This window comes from Stylophora pistillata, chromosome 1 (genome assembly GCF_964205215.1).
Source record: "Stylophora pistillata chromosome 1, jaStyPist1.2, whole genome shotgun sequence".
Classification (NCBI taxonomy): domain Eukaryota; kingdom Metazoa; phylum Cnidaria; class Anthozoa; order Scleractinia; family Pocilloporidae; genus Stylophora; species Stylophora pistillata.
Window position 1 is genome coordinate 15779282 of NC_142519.1, and position 22461 is coordinate 15801742.

Here is a 22461-nt window from a genome sequence, read left to right on the forward strand (position 1 = left end):
TCATTTGGATAGAAGTTTTACTTATGAGAAACAATCTCGCGATTAAAGATCAAGCTGAATCACTTGGTTTTTCCAGGCGTAAAAAGAACAAATAACTGCTATTGCCACGCTGCTAACAAACTACGATATTAACCAATCAGATGTTTACCAGCTTAGCATCTTGCGAAATACCGACGGAGAATGTCGTCCGCCATAAGGGAGTGATTATGTTCCGAGATATGTAAAAATTATTGTCCAAAGAAAACGGCCTCACAGTACTTCAGACAAGAGTGTGTGTCTTCTAATCGCACGGGTCCCATCATGCGATGGGGCCCGTGCGAATCCTGCGTTGAGTGAAACGCAACTTGTTGATCGCAGAATCTGTTGAATGCCAACGATAAGAAATGCGAAGGTGGAAGAAGACGCTTACAAAAACAGTCTAACTCACCACCAAAAACACTTGTGAGAAACTCTGGCTTTGTGGTAATGTGACCAATAATGGAACTAGGTAAGCGGACACTGGGTGTTCAAAAGAAAGAAAACCTAAAAAACGACAAGGCGAAAAATGTCAACGGAGACAGAGAGGACAAAAAGCGAACGCTGGTGGAAACTTATGTACAAATACAAGTTAAAATCATGTTTATCAGAGTTGGGACGAGTCTTAAAAGATAGATTTACTAGGTTATTTTAAATACATCTACTTTGTAAAGATAAGTATAGGAAGTTTTCTGAAGGTAATTGTATTTCTTGCCTAATGCGCCCGAGTCACGATGTTTTAAAAATTTTGGTAATTGCACGAGTCGTAAGCGAGGGTAATTTGAAAACCTTCAAAACATCACAAGTGACCTTAAACGACGAAATACGCAATGATTTCATACGCCTTTTCGTTAATCATCTCAATTCTCAACAAAATATCATTCGCAACGCTTCCTTGTTTGTAGTACAGAAGAGAGGTAAGCTCAGAGCAAAAAAAAATGTAACAGGCTGCTTAGTCGGGCTTTAAAATTTTTAGCAGCTTAAAAACTTAAAACCAATTTAGAACATCTTCGTTTTGATTGAACGCGGTTGGTCCTAAAAAAAGTCATCTTTGCACGCGACTTGCGCACTTTGCCTCTTCATTGATATGAAGAATGTTTTTTAATGTATATCATGGATATGTAATCACATGATTTTTCTATGGCAATAAACAAATACTCGTTAATTTGCTTTTTCAAAGAGTACAAATCGCCATTGCCCTACGGGCTTGTGCAAATTTGTTAGTCTATAAAAAATTTACTCGTGCTTATCTATCACAAATTGCTGTCGAAATCGTGAGATTAGCTGAAAAGGGCTGGTAACGAGTTAACTGACACTACTGTCAAGATTTCTAGGAAAGTAAGAATACCTGGTACAGTTAGTAAAGTGTGACGCACAGAAAAGTAAATCCTTACGTCTTTCTTCATCACCGAATTCCCAACTCAGTTCCTCGGCAACAGTTGCTTTTAAAGAGGGGGAAGTGCGTTAGTTGACGGCCCCATCAAAGGCTGCGAATCCGAAGGAGACTACCTAAAGCTACCACCCTACAAAATAAACTTCTTGGAGTTACAACTGTCTTCCTAAAAGAGAAAAACAGATTCCTATAATAATGACAAAGTATTCTAACATCCGGTTGGCACGTGACACACGTTCTTCGCTTCCAGCTGTACCATAGCCGTCCCTGTTGCACAAATCTTCCTGACAGCACGTGATGTTGCAGTCCTTCCGCCCTACCTTCTTTATGAGCATTTCCTCGCAATAGTCCGGTTTGCAGGGCAAAAGGGGAGCGCAGCCCCTCGTGAATATCCTGCTTCCATCTGGTCTCTCTTCTGACTGTGTCATACAGAATGGCCATTCAGCCATGCAATTCTCATGAGTGGTATTGCAAGAGTTCTCATTTGAAAGGGTATCAAAATAACATACATTGCACTGAAGAGCACAAGCTGAAAGCAAAAAAAGCGGCTTTTTTTTAGATAAAAACCTTCCAAGAAAACTTCGGCACTAAATAGGAATAATTTTTTTCTGAAGCGGTATTTCCATTAATTGTAGCTCTTCGTAAGAGGAAAGGTTTTCCTTTTTTAACACAAAAATGTTGGTAGAAAGCGCGTTTTTCCTTTCTCGTAGTTCACAGATGAGTACCCCCTTCCAACCATCCCTTCGTGCTGAAAAAAGGTAGTTGCTGCCTTCCGAGAAAGCCATTTCGACTTGCTTTGAAGTACGATTCGCATACGTATACGGAAAAAAGTACCAAAAGACAGAAAACCAATGTGACCCTACGGTGAACTCGTGGATATACTTTTTTAGAATACAACTAGAATTTACACTGATTGTACTAAAATGAAATTATCCTGTGATTTCAATAAGTAGAATTAAGTTGCCATTCCCACCAAAGTCCTTTCCAATTGACCTATCATATCTAACGATCTGTCCGCCATCTTATGTCAAACGCACGCTCTCCCCTAAGGGTTCCTAAGGCCGTGCTAATGCAACGATCCCCTTCATAACTCGTTCCCATGTCTCGCATATCCACTAGTAGAAAAAAGCTTGTAGCTTACCGGTACCAGTACTTGTGAGTTCTGTCGTAAACCCCACTTCTCCGCCGTTTCATTTTTATCGATCATTTCTCAGTGGAAATTTTAAAACTATACGTAAACTAATGCACATCATGCACGTACCTGCAGAGATCAAGGCCGTGACAAATATAAAGCACGTCCAACAAGAAACCTTCATCTCCTTATCTGTGGTCATTAACACCTGAAAGAAAAGCTATCACATGCATTACTGATACACGAAAATGTAATTGTAAGTTTGCGTAAGTATCGATTCTAAAGATCTCTTTCGAAATTTATCGCGGGCAAGACATCTTGAGAGTGCATGAAGTGTTAACATGTTTTATCACATAATCTGTACAGCCCTGCGGGCTCTTAATTACAGTTCAATTAACATTTCAAAAAATTGCCACTTATGTAGGCTGTTTTCGTAATAGCTGAAAAAATCCACAACTAAGAACTTGCAATCGCTTTTTGGACTAGTTTTACACAAAAAAAAATTCCGAACTCTAGATTCCGTAGTCCCGCGTTCGTAGTCCACAGTCCACACTCCACAGTCCACACTCCACAGTCCACACTCCACAGTCCACAGTCCACAGTCACAGTCCATTGTTCTTAGCCACTATATCACTTTTACTAAGATGTATTATTCGGTCTAGAATTTAGTCGGTAAAATAACGAAAAAAAGAGTCATATTTGTTTGAAATCCTTAGGTAAAGAGGTTAGTCAACGGAAAGTGGCCACGAAAGATTTTTATTCACTAGTTGCAATGCATCAAAGAAATGAACGAGTAAGTTTTTTGATACATCTTAACAAATAAATGAATATCGCTCAAGCAATTTCCATAGTAAGACGTTTTTATTTAATAAATTACTAAGACCTTGAAAATACATCGTTCGTCCAAAAAGAGACATGAAAAATAGCACTTCACAGTGTAAATCTCAGTGTGTGTGTAACATGTGTTCCTCAATGTTTAACAAAACGTGTACATTGACAAAATCTCTAACACACCGTCACGCAACACACCATCACGCAAAACACGCTTTCAGCGATTTGGAATGAGGGCGGACAGCGCAAGATTGTTTGCTTTAATGAACTAAATCTTCTTCTTTCCGTGATAACAAAACACCGACCAAAGTCCGCACCAGATTACTTTCACGGTTTTCGTCGTAATATTTCATTTCTTCCCACCCACACCCTACCATCACGTTCTTGTGAGTCCGCCAGCCATAACTGGCAGAATAAATTATTAGGATTCATCATACGTAAATTGACATGGCTTCACAAAACATTCAAGCTGTCTCTTCGAATCTCGGTATTCTTAGAGCGCTTATTCTCAGATTTTATTTACCATAACACCTGAAATCTGAAAAACACCGCTTAAAAAATTCCTATCCTCAAGAAATTCGTAGTGTTCAAGAGCAATATTGGTTTTGAATCAGTCGTTTACCGGTTCAAACCTTCATTGCCTCTAAAAATAATTTGAGAATTTTATCAGGGCCCTCAGTGTCTACTTTCGCAAAACATTTATACAGGTCAAGGCTAAACTGACACGTATTAGTTCAAGGTGTCAGATTATCAGTCTTGGTTCCTTTTTTTGTGAGGAAATTCAACCTGCATAATTTGATACACGAAAATATTCCATTGAGAATAAATTAAACTTCAAACCTTTGCTTTTAGACCCTATGGTTCGAATTTGAATTTCTATCGATTGTACACAAAAGAGAATAATTCTATGTTACCTTAAGAAGCAAAATTTTTCAGTATTTGTTAGTTGTATAGGGTTGGATCAGGAGCACTGTGAACCAAACCACGGATGATACTTATGCTAATCGATTTCGATTTCCCTATGTTTTTAAAACAGACTTCAGGTATAATCTTCGGCTGACTCCAATGAGGCAAAACTTTAAAACTAGCACAGTAAAGGTCAGTTTGAGGCTTATATCTATATGGAATACTCACCAAGATCGAAGGTCGTCCACAGCCAAGCGCGTGCTATAGTTTGCAGCCGACTTACCTTAGATTTTCCGTTTCGCTCCAGATATGATAATTATGAGATCTGTCCAGCGGTAACTGCGATGTCACGAAAGTAATCGTAAAAGGTGCTGATTCTCACAGTGTATTGAAGACGGGGAAAGTTTACATCCTTGAAGCAAAGTTTTCAGAATTGCTTTAAGTATAATTCGGGTTGAATTTTCTCAAAGAGTATTTACGGCTCTTAACACCACAGCTGTCCTAAAAAGTTAACGAAAAGAGTTTCATGTCCTTTAGATCTTCCGCATCCGGTAATGACGTTACTTTTGAAGAATTCGGATCTCTTGTAATTCTCTGTGCCTTTTATTCCTTGATGCTCTGCTTTTCCTCAGTGACATAAACTATAATCAAGTAAAGCTGTCACAATGCACGAGGATGGAAAAGAGTGTCCGTGTCATACTTATCCGATATGCTCTCTTTATGATCCTGTCATCTAGTTGTATTTTTGGCTGTGTCGCGTGATCACCTGTTTCAGCATCACTCGCTTTGGATAGCGCTGAAACAAAAGAACGATTCACTAAGGCCCCGTCCACACGCATCCGGATATTTTTGAATCCGCAACTTTTTCTTTCCCGATACGGCTATCGTCCACACGTATCCGGCGAATTCGCAAGCAAATCCGGATATTTTTTAATCCGCTCTCCAGAGTGGAAATCTTTTAATCCGATAATAATAATAATAATAATAATAATAATAATAATAATAATAATAACAATAAATAATCATAATCATAATAATAATAAATGATAATAACAATAAATAATAATAATAATAATTTATTTCTTATATAGCGCTATTTACAATAACAGATAAATAGCGCCCTACAATTGACATCTCTAAATATTAAAATCTCATCTAATTAAATAAAAAATAATTACATATTACTGTTAAATTGGCTTTATAGAATTCATAATTTAACCACTATTAAAAGGTTTGCCTAAAAAAAAGTCCTAATTGAATTCTTAAAAATTTCTACAAATCGAATATTGCGTAAATGCAATGGTAGCTCATTCCATAGATGCGGTACAGCTGCCCGAAATGCACGTTTACCCAGGGTTGCCAGCATTTTGCCTCTAGGTGGCTCTAATAAAATACCTAAGACTGTACAAGGACTTGCGTTTGATAACTAAAAGATTGCTAATATATGCGGGTGCGAGGCCATGGGTGGCTTTAAAAGTTAAAAAAGGATCTTAAAGTGTACACGCGTTAGTACTGGTAACCAGTGTAACTCATAGAGTGCTGGAGTAACGTGAGAATACTTCCCGATATCCATAATTAGTCTGGCGGCAGCATTTTTCACGCGTAGTAACTTAGCTATTTGCTCTTTGGGAAGGTCATACAATAAAGCATTACAGTAACCTAACCTACTCGTGATGAATACGTGTACCAGAGTGAGTAACCTGTCTCTCGATAAATACCTCTTAATGCATCTAATATTATGCAAGTAGAAAAAGCCCGCCTTACATACATTAGTAATATGGTGGGGCATATTCAGCTTTGGATCAAGCCAGCCCCCAAGGTTCTTAACTTGGTGGCTAGATTTTATCTCTGAACCACCTACTTTAATTTTCATAGCCTGTAATTTGTTAAGTTGCTGGCGTGTTCCAATAATAATAAACTCAGTCTTATAGTCATTAAGAAGGAGTCTATCATGGATCAGCCAGCGCCTGATCTTCTTGATACAACATTCCATCGCACGGATAGCATCTTCCTGGGATGTGTTACTGATAGGTTTGAAACTCAGATAAATTTGTGTATCGTCGGCATAGCAATGCACGTGTGGAAGTTGATCTTCAACCACTCTGAATAGCTTGGATGCATAGATTACAAAGAGCAGGGGGCCCAGACATGAGCCTTGTGGGACACCACACTACAGGCTAAAGCGCTCTGAAAGAGATCCGTCGATGGAGACTCGCTGGCCTCTCTTCGTCAGATACGACCTGAACCATTCCAACGCCAATCCGCATATCGCAAGCTCCTCATTCAAACGAGTAAGGAGGATGTTATGATTAACCGTATCGAAAGCGGCGCTAAGATCGAGCATGACCAGCAAGGTGACTTCTTGAGTGTTCATTTTCATGAGAACATCGTTTGTGACTCTAACAAGAGCCGTTTCCGCACTATGATTTTTACGATATGCAGACTGAAACTCAGGATATAGTGAATGAGTCATCATATGGGTGTGTATCTGCTCGTACATCACCCTTTCAGTCAGCTTTGAAACATACTACAGGTTGCTGACAGGTCTGTGATTTTTGTATAGAGGGTCTAGCCCAGACTTCTTCAGCAGAGGAAGGACGAGCGCACACTTCCAGTCATCAGCGAATAGCCCAGACTCAAGTGATAAATTGATCATTTTCGTTATGATCGGTAGAAGCACGTCAATGCAATCTATCACTAGGGATGTCGGCACAGGGTCTAGATTGCAGCTTTTATTTGTACTGCTATTGATGAGCTTGCGAACCTTCTCTTCCGTAAGGGGGCTAAATTTTCTGAGGGGGGGGGAGGAGGTGATACTGGGGCGTAGCCGTCGGGGAGTGCTGGTAGCCCTTGCGCCATGTTGTCGAGATTGGAACCAATGGTCTCAATTTTCTGAATAAAGAAAGTTCCCAGTTGATTTGTTAAGTTAATGTTATCGTCCACGGGTGGATACACCGCCCTGTTATCCCCCTGGTTGAGTAGCTTCTTCGCTGCTAAAAATAGGTGGCGCTGTCTGCTGCTATTATCCTGGATGAAGTTATGGTAGAATTTTCGTCGAGCTTCATTCATCAAAGTATTCGCATTGTTCTTTTTTGCTTTGTACGCCAGCATATTCTCCCTAGAGCCAATTCGTCGCCACTTCTTCTCAGCCTTCCGTTTCTACCGCCTTGCTGCCTTGATTTCCTCGTTGACTGAACCAGGGAACTAATGGCCTAGAGCGTATCACTTTAGTACGCAATGGTGCATGCCGATCAAGAGCATGAGCTAAGGTCGTGGTATAGGTGTTAACGAGTTCATCAAGGGTATCCGGAGTGTTTTAGCAGAGCTCGGAAGACAATAGATCAACCTGTAGCTTTTCCCTGTCAGTGTCCTTGATTTTTCTGTTGGACACTTGTTTTACTTTCGGGGGTGGTTTTCCCAACTCAAGATCGCATAGAACAGTAATATGATCAGAGAACAAATAATCAGCTATAGGCTTAGCAAAGAGCAAAGAGTCCGAGCATCGAGTTATAATCAGATCCAGCGTATGTCCAGAAATGTGCGTAGGCTTGTCGACGTGCTGCTCGAGGCCCATCGAGGTCAGCAGTTCCAGGAAACGAGCGGCGTCTGAATCATTGGGAACATTCACATGGATATTGAAATCGCCAGTGATCAACAATGGCTCACGGGACATAACAACGCCAATAGGCCAGGAACTCGTCCAAAAACACGCTTGTGGAGACAGGATGGGCGGCAGAGTAGGGAATTCGGTAGATTACAATCACCCTTAGTTTACTAGACCCATGTTTCAGAATCCATTCACCAAACTCGAACGGCCTGCCTTCGCCACTGTCCACTTATCGCGCATCGATGGCTTCATTCAATAACAATGCAATCCCTTCGCCTGTTCTACCCGTCTCTGATGTTCAAACAATTTGTACCCAGGTGGCGTAATCTCCGTTTTATGGGCCATATCCCTTTCGGATAACCACGATTCGGTGATGGCAAAAATATCAGCACCAGTTGAAGATGCGTAACAAACAAAATCGGCCGATTTGTTTTTAATAAATCTAGCATTTAGGCAGCAGAGCCGTAAATGCCTCCTGGCACATCGGTATTGTTCATTGACAATAGGAATGCTAACAAGGCTGCGAGCAGTCGGTCTATTGAAGTGTCTTAAATAATTCAAGCGGTTCGAAGTTACGACAGGAACTTGAATTCTTAACATGAAAGGGAATTTTTGCTTGCTGCCATTCCCTTTATCAATTCGTAAATGCACCTCGAAAACGTACACCTCAGATCTATGGAGATTTTCATTTAGAAAATTAGGGTTTTTAGACGGAAATATTTCATACAAAACCAAAAACTCTTCATCGCTAATAAGATTAGCGTCGTAGTAAAGGACGAGGTGGCGGAATTCTTCAAACGTAACCATGCTACGACAAAAAAGCCTCAATTTATAAAGCGAAACTCGACGAACTTCGAAGAAGTCGCAAAGGCCGGCCGTCATCAGAATCTTAACAACTTCAATTATGGCGCGAAAACGGCAAGCCCTGACCCAGTTTACCTGGGTTGTCACGTTGCCGTCGCCCCGAAAACAGGGAGTTTAAGCAAATCACCACGGCTGGCGCTGCTACGGCTATCGGGGTTGACGAGGCTTGGGGAGAGTACTTCGCTGTAGCACGCCAAAATTCAATTTTAAACAAGGCGAACTTCAAACCTAGTACGGCTGAGAAGTTTCAAACTAATAAATTAAGCGTCTTCGCGGTAGTTTTTGCACGTCTAAAAACTCAAAATGACTTCGTTCAAAGGGACGAGGGATTCTAACGTTTGGAAAAAAAAATGGTAAGCGATCCTGTGCACAGTGAATGAGTGAATTAAAATATTTAAGCTTACGTGTTGTAAAATTGCCAGTTTGGAGCTTATAAACAACAAAGGAAAGTTTCTACACGGTCCCTCATAATCCTCGTCATTCCTCGGCTTCAGCTATTTGAATTTCAAGTAGTCTTGAGGTTTGAAAAGGAAAAGTTAGCCTTTCTACCTACGCATTTCTCCTTGCGTTCGCTACGTTCTCCATGTGAACACTGCTTCGATCCTTCGACAAACCCGGCGGCAAAAATAAAGGCAGATTTACTCGGTAAGGGACAGCAAGCTTGACAAATATTCCTGATAAGCTATTTTTAAAGACGTTAAGTGTATTTCAATAGTTAAAATTGCTCAGGAGAATGTATAAAGCGAAGAAAGAAGCGAGATAAGTTCACGTACCACAGACTACGCCGAAACCTTCCCACTCGCGTAGAAGGATTTTCCACTACGGCTGGATGGGAACCATTGACATGCGCAATGACTCGTTTCTGGACAATTTTAGTTCCGGTAGCCGTAGCAGCGCCAGCTTAAACTCCCTCACGTCTGTAGCGTTGCAGTTGTGTCTTCCGTTGCAGTTATGTCCTCACAACTAATAACCAATAGAATGTGGTTTTATTTCTTCCAATCAAAAGGCGTTGTGAACGTGTCTCTTGCTTGTCACTTCCCAACTAGGGGAGGGATGCAATGCAAAACTATGAATTGTAAGAAGATCGTTAAGATTTCCGCGCTCGAAGGTAAAGAATTTCACGGGATATCCTTGTTTCATGAGCTATCCTTGGTGTCGTTTGGGACACTTCGCATTGGTGAAAGATTAAGATTCTGGTTACGTTTTAAGTGCGAATTATTGGCGAAATTTTCTTCGATACGTTGGAAAGCTTAGGAAGACGAGAATTTGACGTTGCCTCGTGGCTTCGATTCCCTTATTAGTTTGGAGTGCGTTGGTGATCGAAGTTGTGCTTTTCTATCGGAACTAGTACGGTAAGGTTTCGGTTGCACTTCATGCTAGTATTTTTGTTAAATTTAAATATTACAACCATTCTTCAAAGATCGCGTTCAAGTTTCGGGCTAAATACTGTCAGATGTATACCGATAAAGCGTCCGAGTAACTACTAACCTGGATTCATTGAATCCTTCTGTGTCGAGGGATGATATTTTTTTATTATTTTGTTTGGGACATGCAAAACTAGATGATACATAATTAAAAAACGAGACAGATCTCCGTGTTTCAATGACCGAAAATTTGTGATTTTCTTCCAGCCGCATTATAATTTTTATTATGTTACATGTAGCAATCTCATAGTGTCTACATTGATGGTTATTATGGAGACAATTGAAAACATGTATTCATTGTAATTGTATGGGACTACGCAAAAATTCAACCTCTGGTGTGGTTGATGTCAAACATCATATATCCTGGAAAGTTAACTCACAAACTGTTGACTCGTATGATGAAGATCTGGTATCTTTTATAAAGGATAGGGTGCTCTCTCCCATGCTCTCCTGCAAGAAACAGTTGGGTTACGATGCATTAAATCATTCTCTTTGCTCGCCCAGAAGAGGACAGATTTGCAGCAAAATTACTCTTCGCTTAATAATGTGTGCTTTTTGATTGAAATCAGTGGCTGACGTAAGCCACCTTCTTTCTTTTGATCTATTTAGAATAAAGCCCTTTGAACTAAATCATAAGGAATATGATAATAATATGCATGTTATATGTTACCACACTTTACATACTTTTTCAACTATGTGTTTTCAATATTGAAATGAAATAAATACTAATTCATGCACAATTGAATACTTAATTCACTAGAGACTATTGCCTATTATTAGCAATTATTGCTCCTACATGTGTTAGCAAGAACTTGGTCTTGTTGGCTTTCATTGTGAGCCTTTGGTGATCCATATATTAGGGGAGACGCTCGCTGCAACTATCTTTGCAAAGAAAATACTAATCTTTTCACCCTTACTTAATTTCATACATGCAGGCATGGATGACAACCAGCAGCAAAGCAAAGTAAACAAAAGTGCCAATGAGGTGGTAAGTTCCATTGTAAACATTTTCTTGGAAAATTATGCACTAGTTATAAAAAGGTAAATGTTGTGATTAATTTTTGTCCTTGGTATAAGCATAATTTTCCTTTGGTTTTGTTAATGATATGAATGAAAATGCATTTTGTGTAAAGAAAGATAAAATGTAGCTCCTAGAGTGTATGTTATGATGAGATGATGTGTCACCATCAATTTGGCCTCAGCTATTAAAAGTAAAAGAATTAAACTAAGGATGAAACTGAACCACAGCATACCTATACTAAACCCTCATTTTAATTGTATCAATATTATTATTTTTCTGGTGTTCACCCAATAGATTCAATCCACTGACAGACAAATATGGCACCTGTACATTTTACCATTACTCTTAGGCTAAGGCACATGTAGAAAGCAATATTTCTCAAAACAACAACGTATGCAAGGTTTAAATTTTTCAGACCGTTACTGCTTGTTTTTATGAGTGGTTCCAGGATTTTCTTGCACAAAGAGGTCTGGTTGAGTGTAGCAGTCACCATATTTTTCAGTATGATGGTTTCACAGTAACTGTTGTTTGAAGTAATGTACCCTTCTCCAATATTAGTTTTGCAAACTTGTCACTGACCAAGAGCTAGTTCATGATTAGACACTGATCATTTCATTGATTGCCATGCTCTACATTTATCGTTGAAGTATCACCATATTTATCTGTGTATAAGTCGACTCTTTATGACGGAAAAATTAGCCCAAAAAATCACACTCGTCTTTTGCACAGATCATAGAATGATAAAGACCTAACCCAAGCAAACCAAGTAATTAACATAACAATTGCCTGAAGTCCATTAGGAAAACCAGGTTCACAAAACAAGTTCTAATTGTGTTCAAGTTTTGTCAGTTTTCAGTGCGTTCTTCATCGATGAAAAAGTTTGAAATAATAAATTTTATGTGGCTTAAACAGAAACCTAGTGGGGCTGATTTCTATTGTATCTTGTGATCTGTAGAGCAGACAATTTTCCTTACAGCTTCGGTGCTGAATTCTCATTTTCAGCGAATGATTACAGTAACTTAGTGACCTGGCAAATGCTGTTTTCTTGTGCGGTCTTGGTTGTTACGTGCGTGGACCATCTATGTTAAATATTGTGTAGTTTCCAAGATGGCCGTGTTTTCATCAAGCAATCCTTCGAAGCTCTTCGGTGTTCCTTTAGTCTACTAAATCTCCTTTCAAAAGGTTATTTAAATGCATGTGGATTTCAATTTCAAAACGATTTACAAAAGATGGTGAATTACTTCTCCAGTAAATCGAAGTGGTTGTATATGCTTAAATCATGAATCGTGGAGATGTAAACAAGTGCTACTAAACTTCACAGCACATGGTTACATTTTGCTCTGCAGTTTTTTTTTTAATTCACCGTGTTTTCAATACATTCTCAGAAATAAGAGATCAACCATATGGGAAATTTCTGTCGGTCTGAATTTTTCTTTACTAGAAATAATGAAAAATCTGATTTTCAACCTTGAAAATGGGGGTCAACTTATACATGGATAAATACAGTAATTAACTCCTTCGCTATCAGTAATTGCATTAAAGATTCTGTGTTAGAAATCACAGCACCATATCCCAAAATCTAATGTTGTCCTCAGCACAGTTTCATTTTTTGAGCAAGGCAAAGCTGGTACCCATTTATACACCTGGGTGAAGAGAGGCACTGTGAGAAACACATCCCCATTTAAAAATGTACTTCACCATTTTAAAATGTACTTGACATTTCAGGTATCTTAGTTCCCGAATGAGCCAATCAGATCTCAAATGCATTTTTAATGAGTTCTCTGGGAACTAAGTTCCTGTGTCAACCAATCAGATTTGGTTTGTAATATGGACTTTGCTCTTTGGGAACTAAGTTCCTTACTAAACCAATGACATGGAAGAATACATGACGTGACATTTCTAAATTAAGGTTCGCCTGTTTTATTTATGTCAACACTAAATAGAGCAGACAACAATGTCACACTTTGGAAATGAGTCGAATACACGATGGTCTACACGGCAACGAAAAGGCATCTGATACTACACAATTCTGTAAAAAATGCCACAACGGTTTTGCCGCGCTTTTTACCAGCGCTAATACATATTATCTTATTAGTAGTTTTGTTGTGTTGTATCGCTGATTATTAGAGAGCTTTAGATTCGAGTACGAGAACGACTACGAGGACGAGTTTACTAGTGTGCTCACATTGCGCATGCGTAGCTCACCGTGACACTGTCACGGGAGCGGGAAACTCGTCGTGTGCCGCTCGTCGACAACGAGATTTTGACCAGAAGTCGTCCTCCAGAGAACGAGTTTCGAAAGGTGAATATTTTGTATTTTAAACTTACCCTAGTCTTGTTCTAAGTCAACAAAAGCAAACTTAAAGCGGTATACAGAGGTTTTATCGAATTGAATGTTATTACAAACCCTAATTCCATTCGTTTTTGATACTTTTTGGTCGACCTATTTTCAAGAAATTCTATGGTCTACACACGTAAACAACATATCGGCAGACGAATAAATTCAAATTGAAAAATGAGGGCTTTAAACAGCACTTTCACCCTTTGAATTTTAACCATGCATGAGAGATATAAACAATGAATTGTTGTGATGTGGTTGACACTTTCCCGACTTTCTTCAATTCGTAGCGATGGCGAAACGACAACTTTTTAATTGGAAAGGAAACACGAAACTATGCTTCTCAGAGATATATTGGTTGAAGAGCCTCACAAGTACTGACCAGATTCAAAAGAGAGAGGTATATCGTGGACGAAAATCGCCGAACACTGTGATAAAACCTTGAACACTGAAACATTTTATTAAATTCTCATTAATGATTGTCATATTCATACCATTATATTTATGAAATGAGAACTAAGGAAGAGTTTGTATGGTAAAATATCTGAATACATTATTTTTACATCTTTTTACAAATATATATGTAGTTGTATCATATAAGTGTACTGTATTATTATTACAAAGTCAGTTCAGCTGTTTTGAAATTAAAAATTATACCTATATACAATTTTGATTTTCTCAATTAAATTAATTTAGATTTGAAAATTCTCCAGTAAGGAAAAAAACTTGATGGCCATGGATCCACATCCCATATTCATCAATTACTCCTTTCATAGCTAACTATACATAGAAATTTACAAGCAGAAAATGTAATTACAATATTATAATTTGGTTCAATTCTTCTCTTTTATCTTCTCATCACTTTGCCAAATTGCATTGCTTAAATGTAGCCAAAGTTACTACTAACTATGATGTAGCAAATCAAGAGCTTTAAACCTGAAAATAATCATCTAATGTAGGAGGTTCAACATCAAAATAGGTGCTTGTAGTTGATTCCTAAGCAGAGCACACACTGAATACATTACACCTACTGGACTTAATCCAATTTTTAAGTTCTTCTTAAAATCTAGGAAAGCGAAGTATGTTACTATGTTGCTAAACACCCACTCCACAGCTTCCCTGATTTTACTTCATCCTTGAAGATGAATTCTGAGTGGATAGGCGAGGTCGCCATATATACACAGTGGTTGTCCACTGGTATCAAATGAATGCTGCAGAAGGTTATGAAGGAGGCCAGACATTCTTAACATACCAGCATCGTGCCTTTTACCCACTGAAATGAAAATTTATGGAATAAACATACTTGGATTTATATCAGTAGCTAGTGTTATAACACTCTTGTAGCTGCAGGTAACTGTTGAGTTACAGACTGTGATTTAATTTAATTTTTTTTTTCAATTTTCCAAGTTAACTGGTTATTAGCCATTTTGATTTAGTAGGGGCTGGGTTATAGATATTTGTGTAAGGATTCAAGGGTAGGCTACAGTTAATGAAGCTCTTACCAAGGGGCTGACTACCAAAAATGTTTCCTGAAAGATTTGATCTTTCCAGCCCACTCCTGTAGGTGTAGATACCGTGCCCAGGGAGCTTAATTCAAATTTATGCGAAAATGGGGGTGCTTATTCAAGGGAGGGACTTATTTAATTTTTCCTAAATGGTGGCCTGACATGACCATTTTTTTAATACATCATCTACACATAAACAAAATCAACTATTTATTGACATAAAAAACTGATCCTAGAGTTTAACTCACCATTAGTGCAATGTACAAATCTAATACTACATGATGAAAACTATGCATCCTTTGCTGTCTCAGTACTCATCCACAAAATGAGGGGAGGGGAGGGGGCACTTATTTGAGGGGGGTACTAGTTTTAAATTTTTGGTCGATAGGAGGGGTGCTTATTCGAGGGGGTGCTAATTCCAGGATTTGCGGTGGTGACACTTCAATTCAGTTTCAAATCTGGGGGCTTAAATAAGGGGGGGCATTACAGCAGAACGATGCAAATAATCGTATTAGCTTACCAACTGGTCCATACAAATTGGCTATTAAACCATTTGGCGCAACAAATGATTGAAACTTTAGGGCATGTACCCTTTTGTGCCCATTGGGTACACGCTGGTTCTCTCCTGGGCGAAAAATTGGGCGAACTATCAAGTCTATAAACCCCTAGCAATTCTCAAGAGCTGTTCCCTTTCCATGGACAGCAAGAGCAAAGTCTTCCAGATGTTGGCTACTCAGCCAGGGTTGATCGAGATCTCTGAGCAAGTATCCATGGTTTGTGTAAATAAAGCTAATCACCTCGTTTAAGATTAAGCTCAGCTCGGGCACTGATCGACCAAAGCGAGGAATCATATCCGAGAGACGACATAGGTAAGAAAAAAGTTTCAATAAAATCAACAGTCCTTTCGTTCCTGAACATACCGTGCTATTGGCACAAGTAAACATTTCTGGAATTGCTAATGCCCGAAGAAGGAGAGGCAATCCTGTGATGCCAAACCTGAGCTCGGCTTCAAACTCCTCAGGAGAAATAGGGTCAAAAACATCGTCAATCCTTTCATACTGCTTGTAAGGATGTTGCCTTCTCATCGTTGTGATTTCATAAATCGCCAAGGAGGTAGACGGATGGTTCTAGGATAGGTTTTTTTGGCTAAACATGGCGAGATTGTTACAGTAAAACCCTCGCACTCGGATCGATACATTTGTTTACAATCTAAAGTTACAATTTTCGTCAGCACGACTACGAGTACGAGATACTAGTGCCAGATCTCGCGCGGTTAAAACTCGTACTCGTACTCGTTCTCGTACTCGAATCTAAAGCTCTCTATTATTACAAGTTGTGCCGTAGTTTGACGAGCCCGTAGGGCGTGTGAAAATACAAATAACGAGTAGAATTTTTACTCAGCGATACTATACAACAAAACTTCTAATAAGTTATTTATTATCCAACACGCCAAACTGTTACATATATGTTGTTCAGTGCGGGTGAATTTCGCGGATATTTATTTACTGGGAGTGCGTGACAGAAGTATGCGAAGCAGTACCAAACTGGCGCGTTGTTTTGTTGCTGTTTCTATTTTCTTCGATGAAGTAAAGGAAGAAATTTCCTGGACGTCGAGCTGTTCTTCTTCATTTGATTCATCTAGTAAACTTAGATCTATATTTGCCAGCCATTCTGACTCTTCGTCGTCGGATGTATGATTCAAACTGGCTGCCGTTTTGTTTTTCGTCATTTAACTACAAATCCACCGTCATTTAACTACAAATTCTCCGCTTGCGCGATGCGAGAAAATCTGTTTAACCGATACTCTAGAGTACAAATACCGCGTGACATTTGTACTCAACCAATCGTTTCGTAACATTTTCAACGCTGTAGTGTATGTATAAAGGGCAGAAATTTCCTCTCCTACGCTTCAAATGCGTTGTTTATTTTGTTTCGGAAAAGTATTTCGCTACGCTTCAATGATCTCGTCTCGGATTGGTGAAAAAATGACAGGTGTATTCATGCGTGGAAATGAACTTACACTTGCGAAACGAGATGTAATCGGCGTTGAGTTTCTTGTTTTCCTCTTCTCTCTCGTGAGTTAAAAAAATCCATTCCCAAAGAAAAATTAGGCAGATCTTCATCGGCTTATTCGCTTGTTGCCATGTCTAGTTTAACTTTTTTACGGAAGTTTTTCCCGGTTTTTAATGAAAAATGCTGAAGTCACTCGCGCGAAAAAAATTGTCCCGAGGCATTTGACGTCACCAGCGTGAATCATTGGGAAGTACGCTCGCGCAATTGAGTTTGATTGCACGACTCTTACAAGCTATGTTATAATAAGCAACATAAACCGGTCTAAAAACTTATCGCAAGAGCAACATTGCCGGGGGGAGACTGTTTTGACTTGTGTACATCACCATTTCAAAACGTACTTGACATTAAAGGTATCTTAGTTTCAGAATGAGCCATTCAGATCTCAAATACATTTTTCATGAGGTCTTTGGGAACTAAGTTCCTGTGTCAACCAATCATATTTGGTTTGTAACATCAACTTTGTTCTTTAGGAACTAAGTTCCTCAACAGACCAACGACATGGAAGAATATATGACATGTCATTTCTAAATTAAGGTTTGCCTGTTTTATTCATGTCAACACTAAATAACACAGACAACAAATTGAATTTATAACATGGCAGAGCCGCGCAATCAAACTCAGTATCTGTAAGCGTGCTCCAGATCTCGATAGCACACGCTGTTGGCGCCTGCAAATGGCTTCGCCAGAATTTTTTTTTTTTTTCGCGCGAGCGGCAAATTTGTGAACACGGTGAAAAATATTATACTTCGCGACAATAATGGATAAAAATAGAGACTCGGCCCACCAATCCAAAAACGAAGACAATTTTGCGACCTTTTCCCTTAGGCTAGAATTCTTAACCGAGGCAGAAAAAGAGAAAAACAACGGGAAACGAGACTCGGCATCAGCGCTGTCACGATTCGCTTCACTGAACAAACACTTCTACGATAGTGTTGTCCGTTATTCGTGTCGGATTTCGGATGCAAAATTTCACCGGCTACGTTATAAAACAATTGGTTCATGTTTTTAGCTGTGCACTATCGACTTATGGAGCACTTGGGTTTTTCTTCCCAAGGAATTCAGTCCTCAGAAAAATAGTTATCTCCACCCATCTTCGCTTAGCTTCATCTCGGGTAAGATGTCTAAAAGAGATGTTGCCTCATTTCGCGCCATGAAGTAAATTTTGGCGGAGAATAGACCGTGACCGCTGTTCTTTTTCGGGTTTCCCAAAACACATTTCTAACGGATTCAGCCGTGTCGTGCGACATTCAAAACGCATTTATCACTCCACCGAGCCACCAAATGACATTGGTTGGACAAGATTGAATGTGGTTTTTCTTTGGGAATGGATTTTTTTTAACTCACGAGAGAGAAGAGGAAAACAAGAAACTCAACGCCGATTACATCTCGTTTCGCAAGTGTAAGTTCATTTCCACGCATGAATACACCTGTCATTTTTTCACCAATCCGAGACGAGATCATTGACGCGTAGCGAAATACTTTTCCGAAACAAAATAAACAACGCATTTGAAGCGTAGGAGAGGAAATTTCTGCCCTTTATACATACACTACAGCGTTGAAAATGTTACGAAACGATTGGTTGTGGACAAATGTCACGCGGTATTTGTACGCTAGAGTATCGGTTAAACAGATTTTCTCGCATCGCGCAAGCGGAGAATTTGTAGTTAAATGACGGTGGATTTGTAGTTAAATGACGAAAAACAAAACGGCAGCCAGTTTGAATCATACATCCGACGACGAAGAGTCAGAATGGCTGGCAAATATAGATCTAAGTTTACTAGATGAATCAAATGAAGAAGAACAGCTCGACGTCCAGGAAATTTCTTTCTTTACTTCATCGAAGAAAATAGAAACAGCAACAAAACAACGCGCCAGTTTGGTACTGCTTCGCATACTTCTGTCACGCACTCCCAGTAAATAAATATCCGCGAAATTCACCCGCACTGAACAACATATATGTAACAGTTTGGCGTGTTGGATAATAAATAACTTATTAGAAGTTTTGTTGTATAGTATCGCTGAGTAAAAATTCTACTCGTTATTTGTATTTTCACACGCCCTACGGGCTCGTCAAACTACGGCACAACTTGTAATAATAATCAGCGATACAACACAACAAAACTACTAATAAGATAATATGTATTAGCGCTGGTAAAAAGCGCGGCAAAACCGTTGTGGCATTTTTTACAGAATTGTGTAGTATCAGATGCCTTTTCGTTGCCGTGTAGATCATCGTGTATTCGACTCATTTCCAAAGTGTAACATTGTTGTCTGCTCCATTTAGTGTTGACATAAATAAAACAGGCGAACCTTAATTTAAAAATGTCACGTCATGTATTCTTCCATGTCATTGGTTTAGTAAGGAACTAAGTTCCTAAAGAGCAAAGTCCATATTACAAACCAAATCTGATTGGTTGACACAGGAACTTAGTTCCCAGAGAACTCATTAAAAATGCATTTGAGATCTGATTGGCTCATTCAGGAACTAAGATACCTGAAATGTCAAGTACATTTTAAAATGGTGAAGTACATTTTTAAATGGGGATGTGTTGAGAGTAAAGTGTCGTGCCTAAGAACACAACACAATGTCCCGGCCGGGGTTCAAACCTGGACCACTCAATCCAGAGTCGAGCGCACTAACCATGAGGCCACCGTGTCTCCACATACTCTCCCTCATAGTAGCTATAATTTTTAGCCAACTTTGGAAATAGCAACCAAAAATGGACCCTTTTGGACATCCAAACTTTTAAATTTCAAGGGGAAGGTTCCTCAGACTTTGCCATCCAAGTGGGAATAAGTGGCTGCCACACTGTCATTTTGGTCTCTCCTAGCTGCTCAAATGTTGTCCCTCCTTTCCACAATCTTACCAAAGCCTCCATATGTGTAGTAATAAAAACATTGAAGTGAAGAGTGCTATCTCAGGAAGAGATGATGATCATGCACACTATTAATAGAGTCATCCTAGCAGATGTTTGGCAAGGTATTGCATTCTTTGCTCAAAATCTAGTTTACATAGACCTGGGAAAAAAGAATGGGGTGTAGCAGTCATTCAGGTCGGTTAATTGCTCCAAGCTCTAGTTTTATACCACTGCTCATTTGGTTATCTTTCTTGCCAATACTCTTTCTGGTTATTTGGGTTTTCTTGGAAACTCAGGCTCTTGCCATTGAGAAGAAGCATGATATGTGTTTACAAAATTAAAAGCAAAGAAAAATGAAAAAAAATTGGAGATTAACAGGATGGTATCAAAGACTGGTATAATTTTTTTTTTTGCAGGGGGGTAGTTTTTTATTTTTGAATCAGAGTTTTAGCCTAAGTATGTCTAAGTTTCTACACTTGTTGTTTAGTCTTGTGGTTTCTTACTTTAAGAAGTAACTAAAGGTAAAATTTTTTGATTTTTTTTTTTTTGACAGCCAATTGAGTCTGTAAATGGAAAGTAAACACAAAATAATGATGGTAAGGAACAAATTGCTTGCACTATAAATTATTGAAAGTAGTCTGCACTCTCCATATTTGTTATTTTTAATTGACATGCTTTGCACACGTGTTGTGTAATAAGTGTGAATAAGACTGTGCAGCGAATTAGCTCATGCTGCAGCATCCCATATCCAATAAATTAAATAGAAGACCCTTCGGTCATTTCACGCCATATTGGATCTTGATACGTCCTTGAAAGAAAAGTTGCTTGAGACATATTTTTATCGTAAACATTTATGAAGCTTTCTTCTGATACATAGTTTGCTAAGATTTTAGTGAAACTACTGTAGTGTGCAAACAATTTTTTTCCCGAAGGACACCCGCAAAAGTGGGAAGTAACCTCGAGCTTGTCGCATGCGATTAAGTCGTATCATATAAATCTGCCCTAAAAACGAAAAATTTGCATTACTTTTATAATATTGAAGTGAATGCTTTGATACACAGTGGCTTTAGCCTCTGCATATCCTCTTATGTTTTTCTCTGAATACCTGGTAGCCGAGCAAACTGGTAACCACCCATATTCTCTCGTTCTCTTTAAAAATAGGATTGTTGATCAATTTTTACCATGGCTCAAGATGGAGGACCACGTGGTGAGAAAAACTAATTTCTTCTCTGCCATCCTGAGAGGGTTTCTCATACTTTCAGAATAGAACAGAATTTTGGCTAACCTAACAACTCAACAGGAAATCGTCCCTTTTTAAATTGAATGTTCTAAGGGAGTTCTTGAAGTTGCTTTGAGGTTTATCGCCTATCATGAAATAAAACCAGTGAACAAGGCTGTTATGAATTACACACAACTTCAGATGAGGGTGTCTGGCATAGTGAAGTACTGGTGTATTTCATCCCTGAGAAGCAGTCAAACTACTGTTTTCTCACTTATAACATTACTTAAAAATTAATAATCAGTGACTTAGGTGTCAGGCATATCAAAGAATATTGGCACGGAAAGAGGTACTCTCCCTAATGGTTCATGTGCACATTCTAGGGTGAACGTTATTGTATCTCTAGTATGAACATTGGGGGTGATAAAGGCCATCACTGGACGGCCATGTCTACGGATTTTGAAGGAAGTATTAGACCACAGAGGCTCAGGGCTAAACAGCTTTGTAAAATGTCGTATGTTGATGTTACTAAGTGATACATATCTTATGTTTTGAAGAGCATGTGATTAACATGGACTGGCTGGAACAAGAAATAGTTATGGAAGAGCAGCTGGAAAGAGGAAGAGAAGAACAAAGAAAAAGGGAGGAGCAAACGAAAAGAGAGAAACAAAGAAAGGGAGAAGATCATTAATTTTTTCCGACACATACCTATACTTAAGTTATCCCTTTTAAAATTTTCAACCTATATATCTATGTCACACAGTAATTCCTCTTTTTTTCAAATATGTGAAATCATAATCTCTTGGAAAACTACTCTATCAGGGATATAAATTTAATGTATATTGTTTCTTTTTTTATTTTTTAGTGAGCTTGATGATCTTGTTTATAATAGAACAGCCACATTAGTACGTCAATGTCATCGGAAGACATTAAATATTTGGAAGAGAAACTTAAAACTTGTCCTTTGCTTACATAGATTTTTCCTTTGTGAAGGCCGACTAAGTGACTCTTGATGTCATGTTAAGTTCTCCTTCCGTCCCACAAGTAAACAGGCAGCACGTTGGAATAGGACGACAGTAGTTCATCCTAAGTCACCAAGGGCTTCTTTTGCAATGAACCCTTCAATTATTCTGTTACAATGTTTTATCTGGCGGTGAATAGTACCCGTGAGCCTCTACGAAGACGTTCACTTTGCTTGTCAAGCAAAGACAAATCAATAGGTTGCCGTCAATATATGCACATGCATCTGTGTATACAGCGACTTCTGGGAAAATT

General features: G+C 38.9%; 1 protein-coding gene and 3 long non-coding RNA genes across 10 annotated transcripts; 1 reads left to right on the forward strand and 3 right to left on the reverse strand.

Moving 5' to 3' along the window:
* Positions 1-1097: 1097 nt before the first annotated feature.
* Positions 1098-5005, reverse strand: LOC111341252 (lymphocyte antigen 6D-like). Of its 3 annotated transcripts, none has more exons than XM_088740511.1 (3): positions 4561-5005; positions 2670-2748; positions 1098-1937 (listed from the first exon to the last, which is right to left on the reverse strand). In XM_088740511.1, exons 2-3 carry the CDS (start codon positions 2740-2742, stop codon positions 1561-1563), a joined length of 450 nt encoding a protein of 149 aa, XP_088596637.1. In that variant the 5' UTR covers positions 2743-2748; positions 4561-5005; the 3' UTR covers positions 1098-1560. The 3 variants fall into 3 exon arrangements, with proteins under 3 accessions (XP_088596637.1, XP_088596629.1, XP_088596619.1); XM_088740503.1 differs by having other exon boundaries at positions 2670-2760; positions 4506-5004; XM_088740493.1 differs by having other exon boundaries at positions 4506-5003.
* Positions 5006-9433: 4428 nt separating this feature from the next.
* On the reverse strand, positions 9434-10369 carry LOC148741404 (uncharacterized). Its single transcript, XR_015993811.1, has 2 exons — positions 10237-10369; positions 9434-9790 (listed from the first exon to the last, which is right to left on the reverse strand). It is a non-coding gene; the product is annotated as an uncharacterized LOC148741404 (long non-coding RNA).
* On the forward strand, positions 9784-22142 carry LOC148741405 (uncharacterized). Of its 5 annotated transcripts, none has more exons than XR_015993808.1 (5): positions 9784-10105; positions 11108-11160; positions 19941-20563; positions 21129-21174; positions 21744-22142. It is a non-coding gene; the product is annotated as an uncharacterized LOC148741405 (long non-coding RNA). The 5 variants fall into 5 exon arrangements; XR_015993806.1 differs by having other exon boundaries at positions 20521-20563; XR_015993805.1 differs by having other exon boundaries at positions 9784-10100; positions 11108-11213.
* Positions 13824-16363, reverse strand: LOC148741406 (uncharacterized). Its single transcript, XR_015993800.1, has 2 exons — positions 15957-16363; positions 13824-14804 (listed from the first exon to the last, which is right to left on the reverse strand). It is a non-coding gene; the product is annotated as an uncharacterized LOC148741406 (long non-coding RNA).
* Positions 22143-22461: the final 319 nt, after the last annotated feature.